This window comes from Rhinopithecus roxellana, chromosome 15 (genome assembly GCF_007565055.1).
Source record: "Rhinopithecus roxellana isolate Shanxi Qingling chromosome 15, ASM756505v1, whole genome shotgun sequence".
Classification (NCBI taxonomy): Eukaryota; Metazoa; Chordata; class Mammalia; order Primates; family Cercopithecidae; genus Rhinopithecus; species Rhinopithecus roxellana.
Window position 1 is genome coordinate 55,037,890 of NC_044563.1, and position 27,201 is coordinate 55,065,090.

The following is a 27,201-nucleotide window of genomic DNA, read 5'->3' on the forward strand; positions in this document are numbered from 1 at the left end:
TTTTTGGAATTGTGATAAGATTTATTGAGAATAGAACAGGCTTCTTGTCCCCCAACCCTGTGGTGGATCCTGAGAAGAGGGAAGCCCAGGCCTGGGTAGTGTGAGCTGGAGACCCCACCCACCTGCAAATGGGGACTCCCAGGTCCCCATGGGTGCATACAGTGAACAAAGTGATTGCTCTCCCCTACCTCCCCTGATCCTTACCTGCCTGGCCCCCAAGGTCTCCTGGGGACCAGAGATCCCTGCAATAGCCAGGAGCCAGCCTGGCCCACCTCAAGGGGCAGGAAGCAAGGGCAGCACCGTGGAACCTGTTCTGTCAGGGGGTGGCAGGCATGGCCTGGCCCGGAGGCTGAAGCCCACAGGTCTGCCACTTGGTCCTGGTGTACCCCTGTATCCCAGGGGACATGGCTGAGCAAAGTCCCATGTGTTAGCCCGAGGTGCAAGCTGGCTCACTTCTACTCAAGAGCCTTGATTTGAAACAGACATAGAGAAGTGTGATTACACGAACATACATATATCTAGTGTGTGCGTATACAGAGATACATAGAGAAAGGGGTATTTTGCCCTTACTCAGCACTTGGTAGTAAGAGTGCTGACACACAAGAATCATTGGCCCCACTTTGTAGAAAGGGGAAATTGAGGCACAGGAGGTTTAAGTGACTTGCTCCCAGTCATGCAGAGTCCTGGCCCCAGGCCCAGGTTCTTGAGGGGAAGTCCCGGCTTTCAAGACTGCTCTTGTCCTCCTTGTTGTTCATTTCCTGGCCCCTCATATGGCCCAGGGCCAAGACCCAGGAGCAGAGCCAGACACAGAGTGAGGAAGCAAAGTCAGAGAATCCAGCACCTCCAGCCAGAACACTATCCAGACAGCAGGATCTGGAGTCGAAAAGTCAAGTTCCCAAAAGGAATTCCCAGCAAGGACACAGGAATTCCTGTTCTTGAATTAACTGCACTTTTTCATTTGCTACACCTGGTCTGGAAGCCCGAGAAGCGCACAGAGGAGATCCCAAGTGGATCACGGCGCCAACGCTTACAAAGAGTTCTCCAGAGGACCAGCAAAACTGGAGCCAAGAAGAAAAATGGAGGTTCAGACTTTGAATTTTCTTTTAAAACCCCTGATTAAAATTGAGGTTTTCAACACAAAAATAATATAAAACATTGAGGACTAAAAGGAACATTTTGGTCCGGGCAGGAAGAAGAGCACTGTGGCCTCCAAGGCTGCATTTTGGGGGAATGTTGGTGGGGGGCTGTGGTCAGGTGATGGGGCTCCCTATCTCCTGCCAAGCCCAGTGGGTGGCCTGACTCTGGTGGGCCTGGCACCACACACCCCAGAGTCCTGTCTTTCAGGAAAAGCTGGGGTCTTACAGCAGAGAGGCTCTGGGAGCACTTCTCCCCTTCTGGTCCCCAAAGCCCCTCCACCTGCCTGGCCTCTGGCCCACTAACCCAGGCATGCTCCTTCTAGCACAGGGAAGAGGAGTCAGGAAGACGCCCTTCCTCACCCCCACTGATACCACCTCTCCAGGGACCTTAACCCAGGGGCTGGGAATGGAATCGGAAGCTAGAACGAGCAGGCAGCTGCAGCTCCCCTGGGTATCTGCCTCTGAGAGGACCTGAGGACAGAGGCGAGGCCCAAGGTAGAGGCTGGAGGAGGGCCCCGCTTCACCTGGGGCCTCAAAGGTGTCATTTATTCATTTGGCAAATCTCTACTGAGTGAGGAAATGGATGGGTGAGTGGACAGGATTAGAGAATGAACAAATGTCACCTGCATATTTTCCCAATTCCAGCCTGAGCAGGAACCCGGCAGGAGCCAAGAGTCCTTTCAAGATGGGACAACACCAGGTATTGCTGATGGGGAAAGTGAGGTCTGGGAGGCTGGGTTGGGCCTAAGACACAAGGAGCAAGAATGGGGCTTGGGGATGTGGCAGTTTGTGTGTAAACAAGTGACATCTTCTTGGCACTCCTCGGCAGACAGCAGGGCCTTAGGAAAATGTTTTCAACGGATAGAGTCCCTTAGCAGTGGTGACAGTTGAGGCGGGGAAATCTCAGCAAGAAAACTCCTCCACGAAAAGGGAATGCTTTGGGGCCCTCAGGACACTGAGGCTGAGAGAGGGGCAGAGACTTCCTAAGGTCACACAGTAAGTCAGTGGAAGAGTGGGAAAAGGACCCCAGTGCCCTGGCTCCCAGGATAGACCCAGGCCCGGTAGGGACATGCAGATGGTGGTGGGAACTGCTGGAGTCAGGCAGGTGGGCAGGTGTCAGACAGCCATGAGGGAGGTGCTGCTGAGAATGTGCACAGCCACAGTGCCTGGCAGGTCGCTGGGCTGCCGGCTGTTTCGGTCCCGCAGGTGGAGGGTATGCAGGGCCTGGAGGTTGTCTGGGTCAGCCTTTAGGTGCACCTGGCCCAGAAATTCATCCTTTAGCACTCGGTGGTTCCAGACCTGCGAAGAGACAGAGGATCATGGGAGGGGCGGGCTACCTCCAAGTCCAGAAGGTAGGAAGCAAGGGCAGCTCTGTGGAACCTGTTCTGTCAGGGAGTGGCAGGCATGGCCTGGCCCCAAGGCTGAGGCCCACAGGTCTGCCACTTGGTCCTGGTGTGCCCCGGTATCCCAGGGGACATGGCCCAAGGTGCAAGCTGGCTCACTTCTCCACCCCCTACTCAGGTCTATGGGGAGTGCTGGTGGTGGTGGCAGGGCCTTGAAGTGCAAGCCTGGCTGAGGATCAGGGGCCCTGGGCTGTCTCCCTCTCCATGAACCATGGGCAAGGTGGTGCCCCTTCCAGAGCCTCAGGCTCCTCAGCTAACTAAGCTCCCTCCCATGCATAAAGTGAAATCTGTTATCAGCTCCGCTAGTGATCTTGGTGAACTTGGACAAGCGATACACCAACTGCCCTAGTTTCCCCATCTTTAATATGAGGGTTGAGTCAGCTGCCCTTAGGGGTCTTTCCAGCCCTGAGACATACAGGTCTGTGATTTGATCCAGTGTGACTCAGTGTTAAGAAAACTTGGATAAGCCACAGTGGCTCCCCCAGGGGGCCCCAAATGCTTGTTTACAGATGCTGTCTCATTGACAGAGATGCTGACCAAGGCCTGCGGGCCAGAGAGCTCCCTACTATTGAGTTCAGAATCATCATCCCCAGGCCACATCAGCCTGAGAGGAGAAGGAAACCGTGCGAGGACACTGGCTTTCTATGCCCTGCCCAAGGCTCTTGCGAAATAGCCACACCCACCACACAGCGGCTCAGTGCCACTTTCCAGGTGGGGCCCCCATGGGGGAATGGGAGGGACAGTTCCCAAAGCTGAGGGTGAGGTCAGCAGAGATGACTGCTGTCCCCAGTCAGGAGACTGACCCTGCTGGATCTCAGGACCACACCAACGAATCAAATTAACCTACCTACAGAGGGACCTTGGAGTGGCAAGAGAGCTCCCAAAGCCACACCAGGGGTCAGGGACAGACAGCTAGAGCCCAGCATGCCTGGGTCTCCATCAGAGGGTCTTCCACCTGGGCTTGTCTGTCTGAGTGGGGAAGCCTCAGGCTGGGAGCCCGGGGGTGGCCTCTGGAACCAGGGGCTCACCTGTACAGTGATGGGCTGGCTCAGCTTCTTGCGGTAGAAGATGCCTTTCACATTGTACTCTGGTGTGGAGGTGCCCTTCTGCACGGCTGAGCGGACTTTGTCCCCCTCACACTTGATGATTACGTAAGAGTTAGCCCCTAGTGAGAGGGAGTGGGAGATGGGGTGAGGGTGGGGGCAGGGGCTGCAGCAGGGCCTGGATGGGACAGATATCTGCAGGTGAGATACCCACCTGGCTCAGTTTTTCAGATGGAGAGACTGGAGCCTGACCCACCTCAAGGCCCTTCGTTTCCAGAGACAGGCTGGCCAGCAGGGGCGCACTGGCCATCTCCAGCCTCCAGAGCTTTACCCACACTGCTCCCTCTGCCCGGAGCACCTTTCTCCCTTACCCCCTTTCATCAGGCTTTGTATCTTCTCAGCCTGGAAAAAGGCCACTCCCTCCAGGAAGCCTTCCCTGAGGTCTCCCTCCCAGCTGGAAGCCTCCTGAGAGCAGAAGGTAAACCTTTTCCTCTCTACGTGCCCAGCATCAGGCATCACCCCAGGAATGGCTGGGCCTGCAGTGCCTCTGCAAGCAGGAGAGCTCTGAGGCTGGTGTCCGTGCTGGCGGAGAGAGGCCATGGGGCAACTGGCAGGAGGGCCGGGGGACTTTCCCTGGAAGAGCTCACCTGCTGGGGAGTCCTTGAGGCCAGCAGCCCCCAGGACGTGTACCTGGGTCACCAGCTGGGGGTAGCCACAGAGGGAGCTCCAGCAGGTGTGTGGGGGCTCATCCAGGCGCAGTTCCCTGATATGGGGTGGCAGGGGAGAGGGGGGTGATAGAGAAGGGCCAGGAAGACAGGGGTGAAGAGGGGGTTCAGAAAGTGGGGAGGGAAGAAAAGCAGTATTAAGCCCAAATTTGATTTCATTTGGTCCTGGGCAAACTCCCATGAGCAGTCCCCAGCTGTCCAAGCCATAGGGGCTTCCTGCCCGGTCCTTTCCCAGGGAAAAGGCAACTTGCTGAGCACCTTCTCTGTGCCAAGTCCTCCGCTGGCGTTATGGGTGATTCCTAATCTCCACAAAGGCTATTATGATGCCCATTTCACAGCTGAGGAAGCAGCAGGCTCAGCCAGGTGAGGGCTTGCCCAACAGCTGGAAAGCTGGGGAGCCTGGGTCGGCAGAACCCTGAGCCGTCTGACTCCACAAGCTGCCTCCTGGGTCTGGCACGTGCGCAGAGCTCACCTGTCCTTTGGGGGACACCAAGCCTGGGCTATATATCACAGTGGAGAGCAGTGCGAGACACACAGGGTCAATGCCCCAGCAGGGACACAGAGGGCTTCGGCACTGGAGCCCAGAGCCACCCCCATGGGACAGGAAATTGTGGTGATAAGACCCAACCCTGGAACCAGGCAGGCTGGGTGACTCAGCCCGACTCCACCACCGGCTGTATGACCTTGGACAACCCTTCTAACCTCAGCCCCTGAATCTCATTGGTAAAGTGAGGGAGTCAGGCCTCCCGCTCAGGGATGCAAGAAGATCAAATGAGATGAGTGAAAGCTTCTCTGTCAACTGTAGAGTGAAGTGTACATACAAGAAGCTGTTCCTAGTCATGGCCAGGGATGCTGGGACAGGGGAACAAGGGAAGAGAAGGGAAGGAGATGGGCACTGGTATCAGCCCAGAGTGGCTGGAGGCCCAGAGACTCTGAGCATCTCCGAGGCTGCAGGTTCCTGGTTGGCCCAGTGTGGACCTCACCTCCACCCACACTGGCCTCAAGCCAGCCCCCAAGTACCGGCAATTGGAGGGCACATCAGTGAAGACTCGGAGCAGGAACTCGCCAGTGTAGCCTGGCTCGAAGGTGGTGGGGATGATGACATAGCGGCCCTCGGGCTGATCAGTGCGCAGGAAGACGCTGCGTGAGTTGATGTAAATGGAGCTGGCGGCCTTGTGCTGCAGGCTGTGCATGCGGTACTGGCGGTTCTCCTCCACCTGCAGGAGGAAGGCGGGGCTGGGCCACGTGGAGACACACCCTACAACACCCCGTCTCCCCCTCACCTAAAGGGACGATGGAATCCCTTTATATGAAATGTCCAGAACAGGCAAATCTATAGAGACAGAAGTGGATTCGTGTTTGCAGGGCTGAAGGGAAGAGGTCAATGGGAGTGGGTGGTGATTGTTAAAGGGAGTGGGTTTCTTTTGGGGAGATGAAAATGTTCTACAATTGATTGTGGTGATGGTTGTACAAACTCTGATCACACAAAAGTCATAAGATTGTATACTTTACATGGCCAAATTGCATGCTCTGTGAATTATATCTCAATAAAAACTATTAAAGGAGGCTGGGTGCAGTGGCTCATGCCTATAATCCCAGCGCTTTGGGAGGCCAAGGTGGGAGGATCACTTGAAGCCAGATGTTCAAGGTCAGCATGGGCAACAAAGCGAGACCACATCTCTACAAAAAACTTAAAAATTAGCCAGGCATGGTGGTGTTCACCTATAGTCCCAACTACTAGGGAGACTGAGGTGGCAGGATCATTTGAGTTCAGGAATTTAAGACTATAATGAGCTATGATGGCACCACTGCACTCTGGCCTGGGTGACAGAGCAAGACCCTGTCTCTTAAAACAAACAAACAAACAAAAAATAGAGGGCAATAGGAACCCCCCTGGTAACAATGTCAGTGGCTTTCTGACTCTAACAGCACAACCAAGTATCAGGATCTGCAGAGGTTACAGCACATGTCCATGAAGTGCCATCACCAGCTGCCAGGACCTGCCTGACAATCCCAAAACAAGTGTTCTGGTCACACTAGTGAAGATCACCACATGCCAAAGTCACAACAGTATGTCACAAGACACTAGCACACAACAAATGTACCAGCACAAGGGTATGAACAAAGTGCCACAGCATGGCCAGGCACATCAGACAGCAAGGACTCAGCATGGACCCAGCCCCTGCAGGTCCTGGTGGCTTCACTCCGTTCTCAGGGTCTGACAGGCACATGGGGTCCCACCATGCTGACTGTCACCACACACTGGGCATTACAACACGTGGAAGGCCTCAGGTTCCAGGCCAGGGGGTGTGGCCAGGGGTGACCCCACGTGGCTGTGCTCAAGGATGCCTCCTCCTGGTGCCCAGCAAGGCCTCCAATGCAGTAAGGCTGAGGGGCTGCAAGGGGTCCTGAGCCCTGAGGGAGGAGCAGCAGGGGCCCAGCAGATACCCAGGGCCTCCCAGGGCCTGGCCCCAACCACCAGCAATCTTCCCCTTCCTCATCCGCCAAACATCCCAGGCCTGTGGGTCTTAGGCAGAAAGCAATCAGGCTGAGAGCTCCCATAGAAGCCAACCGTGGGCAGGCTGGGCCCTCTGTGAATATTCTAAATTGGGCCCATGCCACGGCATCCTCACAACGTTTGCCACGGTGGCCAGGGCAGCTGGGGCAATGGCAGTGACCAAGGTGTTCTAGAGTGTTCTTCCCCAGGTATGGGCAGTCCAAACTCCAGCTCCCTCCCCCTCCCCACCCACAGCAGGAAACCTGGCTGGCCTCACCTTGTAGATGTCAAAGCCAATGGCCAGGTTCTCGCCCTTGCCCTCCCGGCGTGTGGACCGCTTTGGCCGCTGCTGGATGCAGATCAGGACTTCATCTTCTGGCTTCTTGACATCGAAGATGTACTGCAGGTGTGGCCAAGGAGAGAGAGAGACACTGCAGTGACACCATGCCAGGGATGGGCTGGCTGGCTCCCGGAAGCTCAGATTCCAGAGCCTGGACCAGTCACAACACCTCTCTGTGCCTTGGTCCCTCTACTGTGAGGTGGGCCCACCAATGCCTGCAACGGCTACCCTGCATGAAGGCCGGGGAAACCAATGCCATGGTGGCCGCTCTGCACAGAGCCTGGCACACAGGTAGTGCTCAACAGAGGCACATCTAGGACCAGGGCTAAGCAGTGCCATGGGTCAGACTGAGGAGGCTGTGGGGAGAGGCTCCATGGGGAAGCCCAGCCCGGCCAAGTTCCCAGGAAGGGACAGAATTGTGCTGTTGTGGAAACAAGGGGCTGAGTCCCCGGCTCAGCCTCTAAATGTCCCTGTAGCTCAGGACAACATACCCAAATGTCCCTCAGAGCCATCCCTCAGAGCCACGGTTTCCTCATTTTTACCATCTGTAGGTCAGATTGTGAGGCTGGGGGCTTCATGACCCCCAGATGGGACCAATGTAACCCCATCTAACCTCCACTGTACAGACAGATTTGCTGAGGCCCAAGGAGGGACAGGGATTACCCAAGGTCGTACAGGAGTCCCTGGCAGGACAGTGGCAAAGCACGCCGCAGCTGCTGCAGGGGCAGGGTGGGGATCCCTGAGAACGCCCACCTGCGGGTTCTGGAAGAAGGTGTCCTTGTGGTTGATGCAGCCGCCACTGCGGTTCTGTCGCGGGTCCTCGTGCAGTGTCCAGGCGCCATGCAGCCGGGCCTCCTCCCACGTCTTGTGGATGCTCAGGTAGGATGTGTTGATCAGGCGGCACTTGATGATGTCCGTGAAGTACCGGCACACGTCCTCGAAGGTCATCCTGGATGTGGGGAGGGGCTGAGCAGGGTACCGCCCCCACACCTCTCCAGGCTCCTGGCCCCCCAGCCCAGCCACCTAATATGTCCATATGGCCCAGACGTGAGAGTACACAGCTGGCTTTGAGAGGAGAGGTAAGCCCACACAAGGGCATGGGCATGGCATTGCACAGACCCTTAACCTCTCTTCTGACTTGTTTCCTCGCCTGTAAAATGGGGCTGAATCTAACAGCAGGTGCCCATCTCAGAGCTGGCGAAGGAATTAGGTAATGTAATCAAAGCAGGCAGTGCAACTCTCAGCAGACAGAGCACATGGGCAAACCCAGGCTGTTACTGTCGTGAATGGTGTTAATAACTACTGTCTGCTGCCCTCTACAGTTTATAAAGCACATCTGCATCCACGATCTTCCATGGCTGTTGTGAGGCTTAAGTGGATGGTGGGAACCCCATGGTGAGCGTGCTGCAGTGGCCAGGGTGTTGCTATGGTCACTGCACACTGTGAACGCCTCCAGCGGGCTGGTGGGGGCAGGGGGTAGTGAATTAACTGTGAACATGTAAGAGAAAGGCCTTCAGAAGAAACTCTTTCTAAAGACAAGTAGTTCTGCTGTGTTTTTATCTGCTGACCCCTGAGCAAGACTGGCAAAGTGGCCTGGGTGGCCTTCTGCGCAGCTGACCTGACACCTGCAGAAGGGCTCCTCATTGGGTGCCAGGACCACTGCCATCTGCCCCCGGTCTGCCTGGGGGCCCCGAAAGAATCCAGCACACACAGTATGCCTGTACCCCTCCAGGAAGGGGCTGAGTTTCCGTATCAGGTTCTGCTGAGGGGTGACACTGAGCCTGGCCCACATTCAGGACTCATGCAGGCTGGATGAATGCAGGATGAACCCTTATTACTACTGGAGTTTTTCTTTTTGTTTTTGAAACAGGGTCTTGCTCTTTTGCTCAGGATGGAGTGCAGTGGTGCGATCATGGCTCACTACAACTTCAACCTCCTGGGTTCAAGCAATCCTCCCACCTCAGCCTCCCGAATAGCTGGGTCTACACGGGTACATCATCACACCCAGCTAATTTTTCATTTTTGTAGAGATGGGGTCCCACTATGCTGCCCAGGCTGGTCTCAAACTCCTGGCCTCAAGCAATCCTTCTACCTCGACCCCCCAAAGTGCTGGGATTTATAGACATGAGCCACTGTACCCAGCCAATTACTGGGCTCTTTAAGCTGAGCTGCTGTCATCTTCCCAGCTCACCCATGTACCTGCTTAGCTCCCCTCTCAAACCCAGCTGTGTTCTCTCACCTCTGTGCCACGTCTCCTTCCTTGCCCACCAAGGGCTACTCTATACCTCAAGTCTCAGCTTAGGAGCTAGCTCCTCTGGGAGCCTCTGCTACCTAATCTCAGAAATCAGGCTGCCAGAGGGCCCCTGGAGGCAGGCTGCAGGCAGGGCGTCCTGGAGAGGGACTGGGCATAGACCTAGTGCCCCTCGCCACACCACACCGCTGGTGCTGGACTGCGCTTCATACCTCCTTACCCTTGCTAGGGAGATCCTGGTGGGCCCACCTCTTAGACGACTCCCCGACCTGCATGCCAAGGTCTCGGTCTGGGTGCCACAGCGGCTCCAGGACCCCTCAGTTTGGCAGAGGGGACTGTGGGGATCAAAGGGCCTGGTATTGCCCAAGTAATTTTACAGAGGAGGAAACAGGCTCTGAGACGGTGTGACTTGTCCATGGCCACACAGCAAGTTGATGATGAGGCATGCAGGAGAGGCCTGGCTCCTGACTCCCCACCTGGTGCTCCCCGCCAGGCCCGTGGGAAGCTCCCCCTCAGCCGCGGACGCCCAGGGCACACACACTCACCAGAACTCACCGTCGTCCTGCACTGTCACACCCATCTTCTCCCGCTCACTCTTGCTCACTTTCTGCCACTCCTCCGAGCTGGGGTGTGAGGGCCGGGGAGGAGAAAGGGAGCTGTCTAAGAGGCAGGCCCACCAGGATCTCTCCGGCAAAGGCGAGGAGGCCTGAGGGGCAGTCTTGCACCAGGCCTCCAGCGGCACAGTGTGGCCAGGGGCACTGGGGCCATGCCTAGCCCCTCTCCAGGAAGCCCTGCCTGCCTCCTCCCTCAAGGGACTGTGAGCTGCCACCATGCTGGGAGGTCTGGAAGCAAAGCTGCAGGCTGGGAGGAGGGGGCCGTGACCCCCAGTGAAGAAGGCTCCTTCACTTAGCACTTGGGCTCCACTCCCATCCTGGCTTCACCAGGGCCATGAGCCAAGCACAGAGGGGTCCCCCATTTGCTCAGGGCTGTGGCCTCCCTCCTTGTTCCCTCCCTCACCCACTCACCAAGCTGGTCTGTACACCCGCTACGGATCAGCTCACCTCCAGCCCCAGGTCTTTCTTGTGCTCAATCCATCACCCCATACACCCACTCCAAAGTAATTCGTTCCTAGTGTCATCCTCCCCCAGATCCTTCAAGGCCCAGCCCTGGTGTCACCTCCTCCAAGAAGCCCACCCGTCCTTGTCCAAGCCCTCATGCCCTGTGCCTGCACCCCCATCCCCAGGCCTCACGTGTCACTCCAGGGCCCGTTCCACTCCCGCTCGCCCCAGGGGTTGCGTAGGCGGATCATGTCCAACTTCTCTGACTTGAAGAAGGCCAGTAGGCCGTGGCCCAGGCGCACCTTGCGCACATCAGTGACGGCATACGCATGGCCCTTTACCAGGCCGCACGCCAGGCGGGCCTCCATGTCAGCTGCTGTCACTGCCTGTGGAAGGACACAGTTGCTGAGAGAGGCAGGGCCACACTGGAACCCAGACCAGGGACTCGGGTGCTGGAGGGCCAGGAAGCCGCACGGGACCTACAGGATGGGACGGGAATTGCAGTCATGGGGCAGTGCTGTGTTTACAGACCTTTAACACCCCCACAGGCAGCAGTCTCAGTAAAGGAAGGTACCCACAGTGGGTCAGCCCAGGGGAATGCTGGTGCAAATGTGCACTGGCTCGGCTGTTGTTAAATATTCCAGGAACTGTTAAGTATTCAGGAACATTGCTTTGTTTTTCGTTTTTGAGATGGAGTTTCGCTCTTGTTGCCTAGGCTGGAGTGCAATGGTACAATCTCAGCTCACCACTACCTCTTCCTCCCGGGTTCAAGCGATTCTCCAGCCTCAGCCTCCCGAGTAGCTGGGATTACAGGCATGCACCACCACGCCCGGCTAATTTTGTATTTTTAGTAGAGACGGGGTTTCTCCATGTTGGTCAGGCTGGTCTCAAACTCAAACTCAAACTCTCAAATCTCAGGTAATCCGCCCAACTTGGCCTCCCAAAGTGCCGGGATTATAGGCATGAGCCACCGCACGTGGCGAGGAATATTGTTAATAGCTGTTGTTTAAACGTGGGTAGCTGGAAATCAGCCATGGTGGGAGTATTTACACCACAGTAATTAGCAAATGCTACAAATCAGGGCTTTTTACTTAGCAACAGAGGCAGTTTACCAGCACACCACAGGGTCTGCTAAACTTGGATTCGAGCTTTGTTTTCCCTGGGCCTCAGCTTTCTCATCCAAAACATGAGCAATTAATGAAATCAGGACCACCCTCAGGTGCACAGACGTTCATAACTCAAGAGGATCAGAAAGAAGTTTTGATTGAACAGTGTGGGAAAGGCTTTTCATAGCCTAGAGGGTCTGGGCAGGGGGTTGCACCTTCCAACTTCTCCCCTCCCCCACAAGGCTGAGGGTCTGGATACATAGGAACTGACCTGAGTGTGGGATGTCACAGTTGTCTCCCTTCTCAGTCAGTGAGGGTGAAGGGGAGGGGCTGCCTCTGGGGCCTGCTGTGTTCTCACCTTGATGGAGGCACTGATGAGGCCGCCCCGGCTGTGCACTTTTAACATGCGCTCAAAGAGCTGGTTCCTCTTAGTCTCATCACTGGCAAAGTTACCCTCGGTCAGGTCGATGGGCTCAGAAACACCACCCGTGAAGTCCACCAGTGCGTCTGCTGTGTTGCCTCCATCCAGGGCCTGGTAGCAGCCTGCCAGCCTGGGAAGCAATGTGGAAAGACTTCCCAGCTCATGCTCCCCAGCCAGGCTGCATCCTTCACCTCTATGAGGGAGGTTTTTGAAACTCAGAGCGGTCAGACAACCTGTTACAGTCACACAGCAGGCCATGGCGGAGCTAACACTAAAACCCAGTTCTTAACACTGAAGCCAACATACAAGGCTTAAATTCCCCTAAGCCTTAGTGGCTCAATTTTGAAAAATCAGCTGTCCAAAAAAAAAAAAAAAGCAACTCTTTTCAAAAGTGCCAACAATGGTCGGGGTGGGAAAGGAGTCACTGTTTAATGGGTATAGAGCTCCTGCTGGAATGATGAGAAGGTTCTGGGGATAGGTAGTGGTGATGGCGCATGGCACTGTGATCATAATGAATGCCACTGAATTGTATGTTTCCACATGGTTAAAATGAGAAGCATTATGTTTTGTATACTTTACCACAATGAAACTGTTCTTCAAAAAAACAATAGACAACCAAGGCCCCTGGGTCGGCTCCTCTGGAGTGGGGAAGACAGGCCTGTATCCAGGTGGTGGAGACTCAGTGGCCACCAGGGGGCTGGCTTTCCTTTCTTAGGATTGAAAGTGGAAGCTGCCAATGTGTTTTCTTGGGTTTTTGATGTTGGGAGTTGTCTTTCTTTTTCCTCTCTCCCCCTTTCTCTTGTTCTCTGTCTCTCTCCCTCCTTGCCCCTGCCCCTACACACATATTTTTCCAGCAAGATTGACAAATGGGCCTAGTAGGAGGAACCAGGGAGTGGTTCCCCTAGAGCTGGCGAGGCTGGCCTCTGACCCCAATGCCCCTCCTCCCTCCTGGCCTAGACCTATCCCTGCCCCGCAACGGCCTGGGCAGGCCACTCTTCCCCAGGGCTCCCCACTGCTCAGCAAAACTTCGCTTGTGCCCCTTCTATGCTGGGCTCTGTGCTAGGCACCGGGGACACAGAAGCAGAAGGCACGGAGCAGAAGGAGGGGTCAGCAAAGACAGAATGGACAGTCAGCCAGGCAGAGGTGGACAGTGGACAAGAGGGAGGCCCAGCAAGCGGGGAAGGCAGGCAAGCAGCCCACCCTGCACAACCAGGCCCCAGCTCAGTTACCACTTCCCCAACCAAGGCCCCAGGCAGGGCATGGCAGCATGAACCTTCGAGGAACGGTCCTAAATGTGAGTGCTGCCTCTGCCCCCAGCTACCTACAAGATGTTGCCTGGGCCTCAGTCTTCTCGCTCTAAAATGGGAGTAACCAACATTCCTCTCCTTACAGGGCCCAGGCCTCCAACCCACCCAGCGCAGGCTCAGCTGACTATACCCGCAGGCCTGGCGGTTGGGCCTACCGCGTGCCTGCACCAGCCCCTCGCCTCTCTGTGCCTAAAGCCCTGGCTAAGGAAACACCATGAGGAGCCTATCCAGTGCCACCCCCGCCTGGGCCTCCCACCTGCCTGCCTGCTGCTGGCACCTACTTGGCATAGGCCTTCTCCACCAGGGCACACCAGAACTCATTGCGGGAGCTGGAGTGGCAGTAGATGAGCTGGTTGTTGACTGTGGGCAGCCGGTCATCGATGACCACGTCCACCCATTCCCCGAAGCGCCAGAAGTGGAAGTGGAAGATTCCCGCGTAGGCGTTGGGCTTTTCAGGGTCCCATTCCTGCTCTTTCCAGTCTGGGATGACCTGGGTGGGGGGAGTGGGGGATAGGATGGGGGGACACAGTGAGGCGATGGCTGGCTTCCTGAGGAAACGGGGGTGCGAGCTTCCAGTGAATCAGAATGGAAAGGAATACTGGGTTCAGGTTCTGACTCTGCCACAAGCCTGCGTGAGACCCAGGTGAATCCTCCCCATCTCCAGGCTCAGGTTCCCATCTCCGCGGGGCTTGGAGGCTCCCTGGGCCTCCTTCCAGCTGTGTTGTTCTCAGAGTGTGTGAGCTTCCCTTTCTCATGCCTCCCTGCAACCTTCCCCGAGACTTCTGTCTACATCTACCACCAGCTCCTGCCTAGTGACCAGCACCACCACCCACCCATCCAGCCCACCCCAATGCTGGCAGTCCCCCTTGCTGCAGCCCCACTGGCTACTTCGCTTTCCCTCCCTCCATCAGATCAAGCCAATCTGAGCACCTCCATCCTCCTGACATCCATCTCCTCCTCTCCATCCAACTGGCACTACCCTGGCCCAATTCCCCATCTCCCCGCCCAGGGACACTGTAACAGTGTCCGCAGTTACATCTACTCTCGCCCCACACAGACTAACCCAGTCCTGTCACTTCCCTAGAAAATAAGACCCAAACTCACAATGCACTCCCCCAGTCTCATTTCTCTGCCTCCCCCACGGCAGCCCCCATCCCTGCTCACTGCTCCGGATTCTTCCTCCTCCTCTTTACCCGGTAGACTTCCATTTGTCCTTTAGTGTCCATCCTCTTCCTCCAGGAAGCCCTCCCTGACTTTTCAGATTAGGCCAGGACCCCTATCTCAGTCTCATGGCCCTTGGCAGCTCTCATCTGAGATACTTACCTTTACTAAGTTATAATTAAGTAACTGTGTGACTTTGAGCTCAGTGTCTGATGTTATCACTGGAATGTCAGTTCTCTGGGGGCAGGGCCATATAGGTCTCGGTCACTGCTATGCACCCAGCACCTAGCTCAGGGCCTGGCCCAGAGAGTATGTTTAGTAAACATGCACTGACTGAATGAATGAATTCAGAGACATTGATGGGGGACACTGAGACACTGATTTATTACTTATGAAGCATCTGGGAAATGCCTGTGACTACCACGAATTATCTCCATTTAATTATCACGATAACCTCTGAGTAGATGACTATTATCCAGTTCTACTTCACAGATGACAATACTCTGGCCCAGACAGGGCATGTAACTCGTCCAGGGTCACATAGCTAGAAAATACACACATGCTTTGGAGGCAGACCAACCTTGGTTTGAAGCCAGGATTCAAACCCAGATCTGTCTGCCTCTGAAAAATGAGCTCCTTGGCACTGCGGACCACTCTGCACCCAGCCCCAGGCTGGACACTGACAACCAGGTGAATCACATGGCCCCTCCCCTCAAGAGGCTCCCAGTCTGGTGAGAGAGGGAGGCACCCAGGCAAAGTGCTGAGGCTACACAGGGTGCAGGCAGGGCTATGTGAGAAGGGAGTGCCAGACCCTACTCAGCAGCATCTGCACAGCTGCCACAGGGCATTCCCCAAGCAGATGAGGACAACAGCCACAATCTGGGCAGAGAAGGGTAAACCCCTCACCCTGTCAAGTCAGGGTGCATGACCCCTGACCCTGCTGGGCATGGGACCAAGTGGAGCTGAGCCCCATCGGGATCATAAGCAGCTCCTTCTAGAAGAAAACCACTCCAGGTATGGGGGTCACCCAGGCGGAGGAATCAGAGGTACACCAGGAGGCTGGCACTCACCTGAGTGTACAGACTTCAGCCAAAAGCTGCTCCCCACTGCACGCTCATTAAGGACACTTTTGTTTGCACATCTTTTACCATCAACAGGGATGTTGGCAAAGGGAAATGCTCCCTAATGGGACATGTGAGACCAAGAAAATGAAAATGCTAACTGCAGTGAGAGGTACTACTGCCCTAATGGAGCCCTGCTGGGTCCCAGGCACAAGGCCAGGCTGCTCACACTAGCACCCCTGAGCCTCACGACAGGCTTTTGAGGCGATACTACTGGAAGGTGCTGGCAGAAGGCTGGCCTCAGGCACAAGTGAAGGAGGCAGGGTTCAAACCCAGGACTTCCCAAGCTGGCCACTGTCTGGAACCCAGCAAGGGCTCAACACTGGCTGTTCCTTTCCCCCCACCTCCTCACTCCGACTTTTCTGTCAACTCTGTGCCCTTTCTAAGTAAAAACGCCCTGACTCCTGGCACTCTCCCCACTTTGCTTTCTGGACAGAGAGCTGTATCAAAAATAGGTCTCATGGGAGGCCAAGGCAGGTGGATCACTTGAGGCCAGTTCAATACCAGCCTGGCCAACGTGGTAAAACTCTGTCTCTACTAAAAAAGAATACAAAAATTAGCTGGGCATGGTGGTGTGAGCCTGTAATCCCAGCCACTCAGGAGGCTGAGTCATGAGAATCACTTGAACCCGGGAGGCAGAGGTTGCAGTGAGCTGGGCAACAGAGCAAGACTCTGTCTCAAAAGAAAAAGAGCGGTTCCATACAGGGTGAGGGTTACCATTCCCACCGCACAAATGGGAAGGCTGAGGTCCAGAAAGAAGCAAGATCTGCCCAAGCACAGAGTGACAGGGAGTCCTAAGCTGAGAACACGGGCCTGGCCCACTGCCTTCACCCCCTCCTTCTGCTTCTGCCCTGTTCTGAATGCTCTGGACTGCATGCCTGGGAGGAAGGGCAGCCCTCACAAGCTGCTGGGACCTCGGGAGGATCATTAGTCAAACTCGAGGCTTGGCTCTCTGAGCCCTCTGTGGCTCAAGAAGCTGCTAATGAGGCTCCAGGGCCTGGAGATCCAGAGTCTGGGATCCCCGAGGGCCTCCATTTCCCCTCCTGCTTCACCACTCTGCACTTGGCACGGGATGGGCCCCAAGCCAGCCTTCTCACCCTCAACTGCTCTGCTGTCAGCCAGGATGCTGAGCAGGAGGGAGACTGTCCAGACAGGTGTGCTCCAAACCAAAAACCAAAAACCCTCCCACGCCATGCTGGAAATCAAGAAAGCCAGCACAGACTCCTGGGGCCATGTCAAAAGATTCAGGAACCATCCTGAAGAGGTTCCTGCTGGCCAAAGATGGTCTAATTTGAGCGTCAATAAGGGCAAAAACAGCAATGGATTAAAACACATCAAGTACGTTCAAATTCATGAGATCAGAATGATACTTACAAAAACAATTAGTCACTATCAGAGGAGGGTAGGGAATCAAGTCATTTTTTTATTGAAACTGGAAAATTACAGGAAATTTATCCTGTCTCTGTAGACAAACTATACCAGATGGTAACCAAATAGTAGATGGAGGGAAGTCTTGAACTGGAAAAGATTTCTAGCTCATAAATGAGAAAGGAATGATGATATTAGACCACCAGCATTTTATGACCACTGAAGAAAATGAATGAATTTAGGCGGTGGTCACTGATGCTTTCTAACAACACAAAAAAGAAAGAGAACCAGCCATGATGTGCCCCCTGAATGAAATACACAACATCTTCCATGATGCAGCCGTGACAAAAAAAGAAAAAAATTGTTCCTAAACCGTATCGAGCTTCTAGAGCTAAGTCCCAGGTTACAGGAAATGCAGGGGACAGAGAACATGTTAAACACCATCACGAAGACACAGTCAACAAAACCCACACCATGGGAAACCCCACAGGACAAACGGCCCCGTTTCTTTGATAGATAAATTACTAGGAAAAAATAAAAGATGAAAGAGCAATCAACCAATTGCAGTGATGGACTTCTATTTGGATCTCACTCAAACAAACTGTAAAACCTGTGCATATTTATAGCACAAATGAGAAATTAGAACAATTACTGGATATTTAATGATCTTAAGGGATTATTTTAAAAGTTAGTATTATGGTTTTTTTATTTTTTATTTTTTGAGTCCTTATCTTTCAGAGATGCATCCGGAAATATTTACAGATGAAATGAAATGCTGCCTGGGCAAAGTGCAGGGGCGTGTAGAGGAAATAAGACTAGCTATGGGCTGGCAAGTGTCAAAGTGAAGGGATGGATGCAAGGAGTCCATCAGGCTGTGCTCCCTACCCTCTCGCTGTCTACAGCAGAAATTCCCCATCACCACGGACACCAGCTACCTGGCCCAGCAGTCCACGCTCTCACCCTCATCCCTCAAACACTCCCTCCTTCAGGTCCCATCTACCACAACCATCAAACACCCATGCCACTTGAAGCCACCTCATCCATGCACAAGTGGCTCCCTCTGCCTCCTTCCCTTGTCTCTCAGGGGCTAGCTGAGAGCAGCAGCTTTGAGGGACCTCCTGCCGGGCCCCCCCCCAACAGTCAGACAGCCCCTACTCCTGGCACCCCAGCATGGTTCTCTCTTCCCTGCCCACTGGGAGGAGCTCCTGGGGGACAGAGGCCAAGTCTGACTCATTCTCAGATCTCCAGCACCCAGCACAGGGCCTGGCCCAGCTCCAAAGCTGGCTGGAGTCTTCCTGGGAGGCAAATCCGCCGGACTGGTCACAGTGCAGCCCTGACTGGCTGGTGACCTGTACACACGACTTAATACCACATTACTCACTGCAGTGCACGGCAGTGACTTCATTTTCAACTGGGCCACCTCTGAGTCTCGGTCTCCTCATCTACCAAACAATCTCCAGGGCTGTTATGAGAACTAAAGGAGACAGCCTTGGAGCTCTTTCATAAACTGGAGAGAGCTGTGCACACGAGGGGTCATCTGTTGTTGGTATACACGTGTGCCTTCACAGAACAGTCTAAAAACCTCAGGGCTTGGAGGGAGCTGAGATGACCTGGTCAACCTCCTTCCCAAGAGGAGAAAGGAGAAGCTCCCCACCAGCTGCTGTGTGCCTATGAGGCTTTACTGATGTGGGCTGACCTGGCAGCGAGGCAAAGGACTGGCGGGATCTGCCACCTCCCTCATACCCCCTGGGGTGTGATCCACCAATGGCCACCCACTGCAGAATGGGCCCAGAAACCTCAGGGTCCCACCCATGGGTGCACCACAGCATCCCTGGCTCCTGGATTGTCCCTAGAGACTCCCACCTAGACCGAAGTGGCTGCTCTCAAAGCCTCCCAGGGTAGTGGCAGACAGGACTCTGCCCAGCTGTGCGACAGAGAGAAGACGGGGGTCAGGAGCCCAGGGAGGGAAGCTGCTCAGGACGTGCCTGCAAGTGTGAGCGTGCGTGGAAATGTGTGTGCGTGTGTGGAGGTGTGTGTGCGTGTGTGGAGGTGTGTGTGCGTGTGTGGAGGTGTTTGCACGTGTGTGGAGGTGTGTGCACATGTGTGGAAGTCTGCGTGTGTGTGCGTGTGTGTGGAGGTGTGTGCGCCCGTGTGGAGGTCTTTGTGTGTGTGTGGAGGTGTGTGTGGAGGTGCACGCGTGCGCGGAGGTGTGTGTGCGCGCACGTGTGGAGCTGTGTGTGTGTGTGCGTGTGGAGGTGTGTGCGCATGTGTGTGTGTGGAGGTGTGTGCGCCCGTGTGGAGGTGTGTGCGTGTGTGTGTGCGTGTGTGGAGGTGTGTGTGGAGGTGCGCGTGCACGCGAAGGTGCGTGTGCGCACGTGTGTGGAGGTGTGTGCGCATGTGTGGAAGTCCCTGTGCGTGTGTGTGCCCGTGTGGAGGTGTGCGCGCATGTGGAGGTGTGTGCACGTGTGGGGGTGTGTGCGTGCATGTGGTGGGGGGTGTGCGCGCGCGTGGAGGTGTGCGCGCGTGTGGAGGTGTGTGCATGTGTGCAGGTGTGTGGACGTGTGTGCAGGTGTGCACACGTGTTGAAGTGGGTGCGTGTGTGTGGTGGACACCCCCTGCCTTCTCAGGAGAGCAGAGCCCTACTGCTCCTTACCAGAGACCAGGGTGTCGATGCACCAGAGTGGCCACGGCAGGTCCTGTTCATGGGGCGGCTGAGACAGGGCAGGGATCCCCAGCTTTAGAGCAGCCCCCCTTCCCCTGGGCCTCCGGCTCCCCAGCAATCATGTGAAGGCTAATGGTCTCTGCTGGGCCGCTCTGAGGTGGCGATGGTGACGGAGGAGGACACACTCCCCCATGGCCGCTCTCTCAGACCACAGAGCCAGGCCAGGTTCCTGCCCACGCCTCCACCCCGCGCCTGCTGCCATCGGCACTGGCCTGTGATGCCTCAGGCAACTTACTTCAGCTCTCCACAGGTTCTCCTGTACCCCCACCCCTGGGATAACTGAGAGGGGAGACCCTGTGTCTATGGTGATGGGGCAGTAACCATGGGCAAACTCAGGGAGGGAAGGTGACCATGTGCGGGCTCCAGGAAGCTCAGGCACTTTCTGGACATTTGCCCATTTCACCCTCACAACAGCCTCAAGGGAGGTGCCATTGCTGGCCCCAACTCACAGATGAGGAACAAGCTCAGAGGTTGCCCAGGGCCATCCAGTTGGCAGGGTGGGGTGGGCTAGGTCGCTCACCGCACTCGCTGCCTCTGGGCACAGAGCTCAGGGAAAGGCAGGTCTCTTTCCCTGTGGTTTCTCGTGGTTTCCAGGGAAAATGGGTTATTTGCCATTCCTGCACTCTGGGGATACAGCCAGGCCTCTACTGCTGTCCTGAGGCTGGATTCCTCTGTCTCAGGCACCTCTAGGAGTGGCTGGAAGGCCAGTTTGGGGAAGGGATGTCAGGGAAGCAGAGACCCTGAGAGACAGGCGGGGGTTTGGGTGTGGGGCTGGGGAAGGGTTCTGCGCATGCTGTGAGGGGTGTGTGAAAGGGAAACCAGGGGGCAGCAGCTACTCCGAGGTGGGCATGAAAGGGGCTGTGAGACCCAGGAGAGTGGTGGGGTTGGATTTTGAAGCAGGGCTCATTCCGAAACAAAACCACCGGTGAGGGCCCCAAGGCAGGGCTTGACTTGGTCTCCAGAAAAAGAAGGCAGCCCAGTCCGAGCCTGGGTTCTCAGGTGGGTGGGGCCCATCTCCCCAATTCATCCCAGGGGCCAGTGTCATGGGGCCAAAGGTCCACAGGCCCAGAGCCTGGCCCGCCCACACCTGCTTCCAGCCCCTTCATGCCCTCTGTGACCTGGGCAGGCCTCCTCCTCTGGGCCTCAGTTGTCTCTGTCCAAAAATGAGTGAGTTTGAGAGTGGTGATGAGGGAACAGAGCTGTGAGGAAGGATCAAGTGGGGCACTAAAGTCACGTGGCCTTGGGGTTACATCTTGCCCATGTCAGTCTAGCCCGGCAGTTTGACAATTCCCAGAGGGTGGGGCTGAAAGGGCCTTCACAGAACCAAGCTGTTCACTCTGGAAGGTCTGAGGCTGGGAGGGGGTTGGCAGCTGCCTGAGAACACACAGCTCATCCATGACAGAGGCCAGACTAAACCCAGGGACAGGCCTGATCTCACCCCACCCCTCATAACTCTGCCCTTCCGTCCACACCCTGCCCAGTGGCCCTGCAAGGCAGGGAGACTCGAGATTGTACCTGGTTTGGTGCCTTCCTACCCAAACCCTCAGCAGTGCCCAGACGGCACCTCCCTCAGCACAGCTCTCTGCACACCCCACATGGAGGCAGCTCTGGGGCTACCAGAGAAACAGTCAGGGCTGGAGGCTCCTGGCCGGCCTCAGGAGATTCAGTGAAGCCCCTGATTATTCCAGGCCTCCTCCTTGGAAGCTGGCAGGGGCTGGGGGAGTGTGGGAAATGGCCAGGGAGCAGGTGCTCGAGGCTGTGAGGGCTTGTGAAGGAGATGGGGGCTGATGGCGAGAGAGTGCGCACCACCAAGGCCAGGGCACAGGCTTTATTGGGGACCTGCAGCGGGCACAGCAGAGGCACTTAGGCCCCGGGACAGATTGGCTGGGGAGATAGGCAGTCAGGACTAAGAGGGTCCCCAGAGCTGCAGGGAGAGCTCAAGCAAAGAGGCAGAAGGGCAGGGCCACTGTGCATGGGCCTGGCCTCCCTGCGTGCTCGGCAGGGCAGGCGACAGCCAGGACTTCTTCAAGCCTGTCCCAGAACGGGCCCCAGAGCTGAGTCAGAATGGACCAGTGCTCAGCCCACAGCCACTCTCTCACTCTCCAACCCGCAGAATCTCAGCTGCAGCATGCTGCCCCAGCCTGCACACCTCCGAGGTGGGGCTCACCCTCCCGGCAGCCCCAACCTTGGGGGACGGCCCTGACTCTCTGGCCCTCAGTGCATCTGTTCTAGAGCCGCAAGTTCCTTGACAGCTCTGCTTCATGAGGGGAAATGTCTTGGATGCATCTCTGACTGGCTGAGGACAAAACACAAGACTGGCCTTAAGTCAGGGTGCTGGGGACAGTGGCTTAGCTGTACTCGGCTGATGTTAGGTGCAGGTCAGGCACTCCCCTAAAAGGGGGGCTCTTTGGGACTGTGCAATGTGAAGGGGAATGAGGCTCGGAGCCAGAACTGAATCCGATGAAAATTGTGCCTCAGTTTCCCCATCTGTTTGGTGAGTGAGTTGCACCCAATGACCTCAGAGGTTAGCATTCTGCCGTCACACCACTACCGCCTGCAGCCCACTTAGGACCATCAGCCATCGTAACTGCCCACCACGCCTTCACCCTGCGCCCCTCAGCTGCACTGAAGAAGCCCAATAAATGCCAACAGATGCTATCTCAGGATGAAGCACTTGCCTTCCCTGACCTGCAAGCTCAAATGAGCCTGACTCCCCAGCAGGGGATACTTGAGGCCCTGGAGAATCCACTCTCTCCAGCTCCAACTTCCCCCAAGGCAAAGGGAACCCCCTTTACTAATCCGCTCCCTGTTTCACTGTCTGAACTGCAGTCTCCTAGCTCAGGAAGCCCCCAGGCCAAGGTCATCAGGACCAGGCCCCTGTTAAGAGCCATCCTTGAACCAGCAGCAATGATGAACAGATAATCCAAAATTGCACTTGTTCCTAGGGCAAGAATAGACCTCTTGAATACATCCATATGAATACAGCATGCTCTCTCTCATGGATATGTGTACGTAGAGACAGATCTCTGTGTAACCTCCCCCTTCACTCCTCCACCCTGAAGTCAGGTCCAGAAGAGCCACAGCTGGGCCTCCACAGCCTCCAGGGCGCCAGCCACTCTCCACTGCCCAAATCCGCCCCTGCAGCAACCCTGCCCCACATCCTGAGGGCTGCCAAGGTGCTGTGGGACCAGCAGCCCAGACACAGACTCTGGCAAAGGGCACCGAGGCCGGGGAGCAGTGAGTGCTGGCTTGCTGGACTCCCCGTGGAGACTGCTCCATCACCTCCGTCTCCCTGACTCTGGAGGAAGCGGATGCTGGGTTTTTCAGTCTTCGTCTCTGTGTCTCTCTTGGTCTTTCTCAGTCTCTCTCTCCCGCAATGAAGCAGAGAGAAGGCAGATGGCCCCGGCCTCCCTGTCCATGCACACTGGCCCCGAGTAGGCCTCTACTGTCTAGATCAATGTGGCGGCCAGTCCAGCTTGTAGGCTATGGAGCCTTGGAATCTCCCTCCTGTGAGCCGGAGTGCTGGCACCAGGGAGAAGCAGAGAAGGGCGTGGGACTCAGGGGGCTTCTGGGCAAGCCGAAGACAGGCTGAACAGTGAGAAGAATGGCCCCAAAAATATAGGGGGGAAGGTGGCAGGGGCAGGGCAGAGCACAGGTGGGCGAGAGGAGGGCAGCAGTTGGCAGCTGCCATCAGAGCTGGTTAAAAACCACGGAGGCCTTGAGGTTAGTGGGTTCCACACCCTCACCAAAGGTGATGAGGAAGTACATAACCTTGCGGATCTTGGCCAGGTCCGACAGGCGCTCCCCAAACTCCAGGGCATCGGCCTCGTTCCAATCCATGGCATCCGAGTCCTCCTTGCGCCAGAAGATGGCAATGGGGTCCAGCAGTTGGCGTGTCATGAGGTTGGTGAGGTCAGGCGTCCAATTCTGCGAGGTGCCTGTGATGGTGACCTTGCCTGGCTTGTCCAGCACGACATGCCAGCGCTCGAACTGTAGCCGCTGCTGCTGGGTGAAGTCGAGGCGGTACACGGACTCCACTGGCTGCAGCAGCTTCTCCCCATCCTGGCGCTTCTCCCCGCGCTGCTTCAGGCTCTCCACGCGTAGCCGCATCTGCCTGGTCAGGTCATGGTCCAGGACCAGCGGCATGTCCAGTTGCGGCTGCTGCGGCCTGTCCTCCGCCATGGCCCAAGTGCTGCTGCCACCAACACCAAGGACCCAAGTGGGCTGGAGCCTGGGGCCGTGGAGAGAAGAGGCCACCAAAGGGATGCCCCGCCTACCTTCTGCCCTTCCCTTTTCCCCTCCCTTTGTCACTGGCCCTTCCCAGCCCCACCCAGTTCTCAAAATGGGGTGTGTGTGAGGGGTGGGAGTCCCCATCTGCCTCCACTCCAGTCCCCACAGAAGCGATAATGCAGGCCCTGCAGGCAGGCGGAGGGTGGCAGGCTCCTTGGGGACCAGGTCGCTGATGTCAATTGCTGTGGCAACCGCCCTGACTACTAGGGCCGGGCTGGGCGCTGGCTTGTTTGTGAAGATGCGAGCACTTCGTAAGTGCAGTGATGGGGAGGGCGGTGGGGAGCAATCCTCACTGGAGGTACACAGGAGAAGGTGAAAGACCCGCAGGACCAGGTGGAGAAGCCAGGACCAGAGAGGGCTCAGTGACTGGAGATCTGTAGTTACCTAAGCCAAACCTTGGAGTCACCCCTGACACCCACCTCCCCCTCACTCTTCTACACCCAATCACCAAAGTCTGTCGATTCTGCTTCCCAAACACCCTGGGACCCTTCCCCTCCAGTCCCCTGCCAGGATCTCAGCCCAGCTACCACATCTCACCCAGACCCATGGCTCTCAAGACTTGAGTGAGCATCAGACTCACCCTCAGGACTTAACACACAGATTGCTGGACCCCCTCCCAGAACTCCTGATTTATCAGGGCTCTGTGGGCCTGAGAATCTGCATTCCTAACCACCTCCCAGGCGACATGCTGCTGGGCCAGGGACTGCGCCTTGAGCATTACTGACCCGGGTGACACTGGCGGCTGGCTGTGCCACAGCCCTGCACCATGGCCACCACAGGACCAGGCTTCACTTCTACCCAAATCCCACCACTTACTCCACCTGAATTAATCCTCAGTTTCCCGCAGGAGACTTGCGGCAGAGGAAGAATCTGGCAAATGTTTATATCCCCAGGGCCCAGGGCGGAACCAGGAGCTCAGCCTTTATACTGGGGAAAAGAAAGAACTGGAATGTGTGAGTGGAGCTGGAGTTGCGGAGAGGGTGGGGATGGGAGTTGGAGAGTGGCCGTCGCCACAACATGCCACATACAGAAAAGAGGACAGAGTCAAGGCCAAGGTGTAACAACGGAAAACAATCTGAAGGGTCTAGACCACAAGCACGGTCAATTGTGAGACGGTGGCTAATCAATCAGTGGGATCCTGGGCTACCTGAACAGCAGAGGGGCACCAAGGCAGACAGAATACCTGGTCCTGTTAAAACCACACTGCAAGCCCTGGGTCAGCTCTGCAGGTCATTGGCAGCAATTCCCCCAAGGGTATTTGAGAGAACCATACAGCTAGACGTCCAACTGCCTGATCCTCACAGAACCTTTTGCTTTGTAGCTGGAGGGGCAGGGGAGAGGGGAACAACTTGGCTAAGGAACTACCATGGGAGGCTTCCCTTTCCTCCATATAGGGGAGCTGTTTCTATCCTTTCCAGCACCACATTCTGCTTTTTATTTGTTGAATTGCTCAGTTTTTGCCTGTGACACACCTGTCCTGAGAGTGTAGGAAGTGTGTCTTGTCATCACTCTAGGCCAGCACCCAGAACAGGGCCTGCCACACAGAAGGCCTCAGAAATGCTTGTTGAACTAACGGATGAACAAACAAATGAATGAATGAATGGATGGATCAATGAATGAACGAATGAATGAATGGATGAACAAAAGAACGAACGAATGAATGGATGAATGAATGAATGAAAGAACGAATGAATGAACAGATGAATGAATGAATGAACGGATGGATGAATGAATGAACGGACGAATGAATGAACAGATGAATGAACGAATGAATGAACGGATGAATGAATGAACAGATGAATGAACGAATGAATGAACGGATGAATGAATGAACAGATGAATGAACGAATGAATGAACGGATGAATGAATGAATGAACAGATGAACGAAATGAATGAATGAACGGATGAATGAATGACACTGACAAGGGACAGGTGATGTGATGGACCATGGGGCCCAAGCCCAAGGCCAAGAGGAAGGTGGACAGGTGGGGAGACAGTACACAGGTACTGGCCAGGGCCAAAATGAAGAGTAGCGGCAGGTGAGTGTCAGGGTTGGAAGTGAGCAAGATGGCTGGAAGGTGAGGTCAGAGAGACTGGGCCTTTGGCTGAAGACTTCCAGGGAGAGCAGTTCTGGGCCCAGGCTGTGGCATGGCAGCAAGTGACCGAGGTGGCTGAAGGTGAAGGCTGATGGAGAGGAGATGGAGAACTAAGACAAGGGTAAAAGGGCAAAGTGAGAGGGCGGACACAGTAAAGCCTGGGACACAGCAGTTCTTGGGGTAGAATGGGCTGGGAAATGGGAGGAGCCAAGCCCTTTGTGCTCAGGTGACTGGCCAGGGCAGCTGGCTGGTGGGGACAGCAACACAGTGGGCTGAGGTTGGGAGCCCAGTGAAGAAGCCAAGTGCTTGTATGGGGACGCCATGGTCTGGAAGCAGCACTGGGGAAGGAGGATCCCCTATTTCTGGATCCTGAGTGATGGGGGTGAGAGGGGTGTGATCAGCTTCTACTGATGAGGATTTAGGGGCACAAGACCCCTGGGGAGGGCCTGAGCAGAGTGGCACCGAGCTTCAGGAGGCTGAAGGTAGAGGACGGTTGTGACGGGAGCTTGAGTCTTACAGATTGGGCAGGAGGGAGGAGCGGTGGGAGTCAAGGGAAGGCCTGGGGAGAAAGGGATGGAAGAGGGAGGGGAGCAGGCAGAGGGGGTGGACTGAGGCTTGTGGGCAAGGGAGCAGGCAGGATGCAGGAGGCTGCGGTTGGGGGCTGGGGCCACTGAAGTCCACAGACCTCTGGGCAGCCATCAGACACCTTGGGAGGACCCACCCAAGGCTGGATGTAGCAATGAATACAGAGGAGAAAAGCAAGCTCTAAACTTGCAGATGTAACTGCAAAAATGTATACGAAAAAACAAAACAAGGCTGGGCACAGTGGCTCACACCTGTAATCCTAGCACTTTGGGAGGCTGAGGCGGGTGGATCACCTGAGGTCAAGAGTTTGAGACCAGCCTGGCAAACATGGTGAAACCCCATCTCTACTTAAAATACAAAAATTAGCCGGGTATGGTGGTGGGCACCTGTAATCCCAGCTACTCGGGAGGCTGAGGCAGGAGAATTGCTTGAACCAGGGAGGCAGAGGTCGCGGTGAGCCATGATCACACCACTGCACTCCAGCCTGGGCAACAAGAGCAAAACTCCAACTCAAAAAAAACCAAAACAAGCAAAATCCTCTTTAACACCAAGTGGAAAAAAGGACTAGAA

At 55.7% G+C, this 27,201-nt stretch overlaps 1 protein-coding gene across 3 annotated transcripts in view; it reads right to left on the bottom strand.

Moving 5' to 3' along the window:
• CAPN5 (calpain 5) overlaps positions 1 to 27,201 on the bottom strand; it is a 57,105-nt gene continuing 29,904 nt past the window's right edge. The window contains exons 4-13 of one of the 3 annotated variants that reach the window (XM_010366768.2): positions 13,569 to 13,777; positions 11,918 to 12,110; positions 10,646 to 10,839; positions 9,941 to 10,018; positions 7,898 to 8,093; positions 7,082 to 7,204; positions 5,328 to 5,524; positions 4,230 to 4,345; positions 3,568 to 3,704; positions 1 to 2,435 (exon numbers count right to left, since the gene is read on the bottom strand). In XM_010366768.2, the coding sequence (XP_010365070.1) occupies positions 2,253 to 2,435; positions 3,568 to 3,704; positions 4,230 to 4,345; positions 5,328 to 5,524; positions 7,082 to 7,204; positions 7,898 to 8,093; positions 9,941 to 10,018; positions 10,646 to 10,839; positions 11,918 to 12,110; positions 13,569 to 13,777 (1,626 nt within the window). In that variant the 3' untranslated portion in view covers positions 1 to 2,252. Of the gene's footprint in view, positions 2,436 to 3,567; positions 3,705 to 3,796; positions 4,346 to 4,565; positions 5,525 to 7,081; positions 7,205 to 7,897; positions 8,094 to 9,940; positions 10,019 to 10,645; positions 10,840 to 11,917; positions 12,111 to 13,568; positions 13,778 to 27,201 lie in introns of those variants that run through there. The other 2 variants (XR_004053657.1, XR_004053658.1) reach the window with 2 other exon arrangements.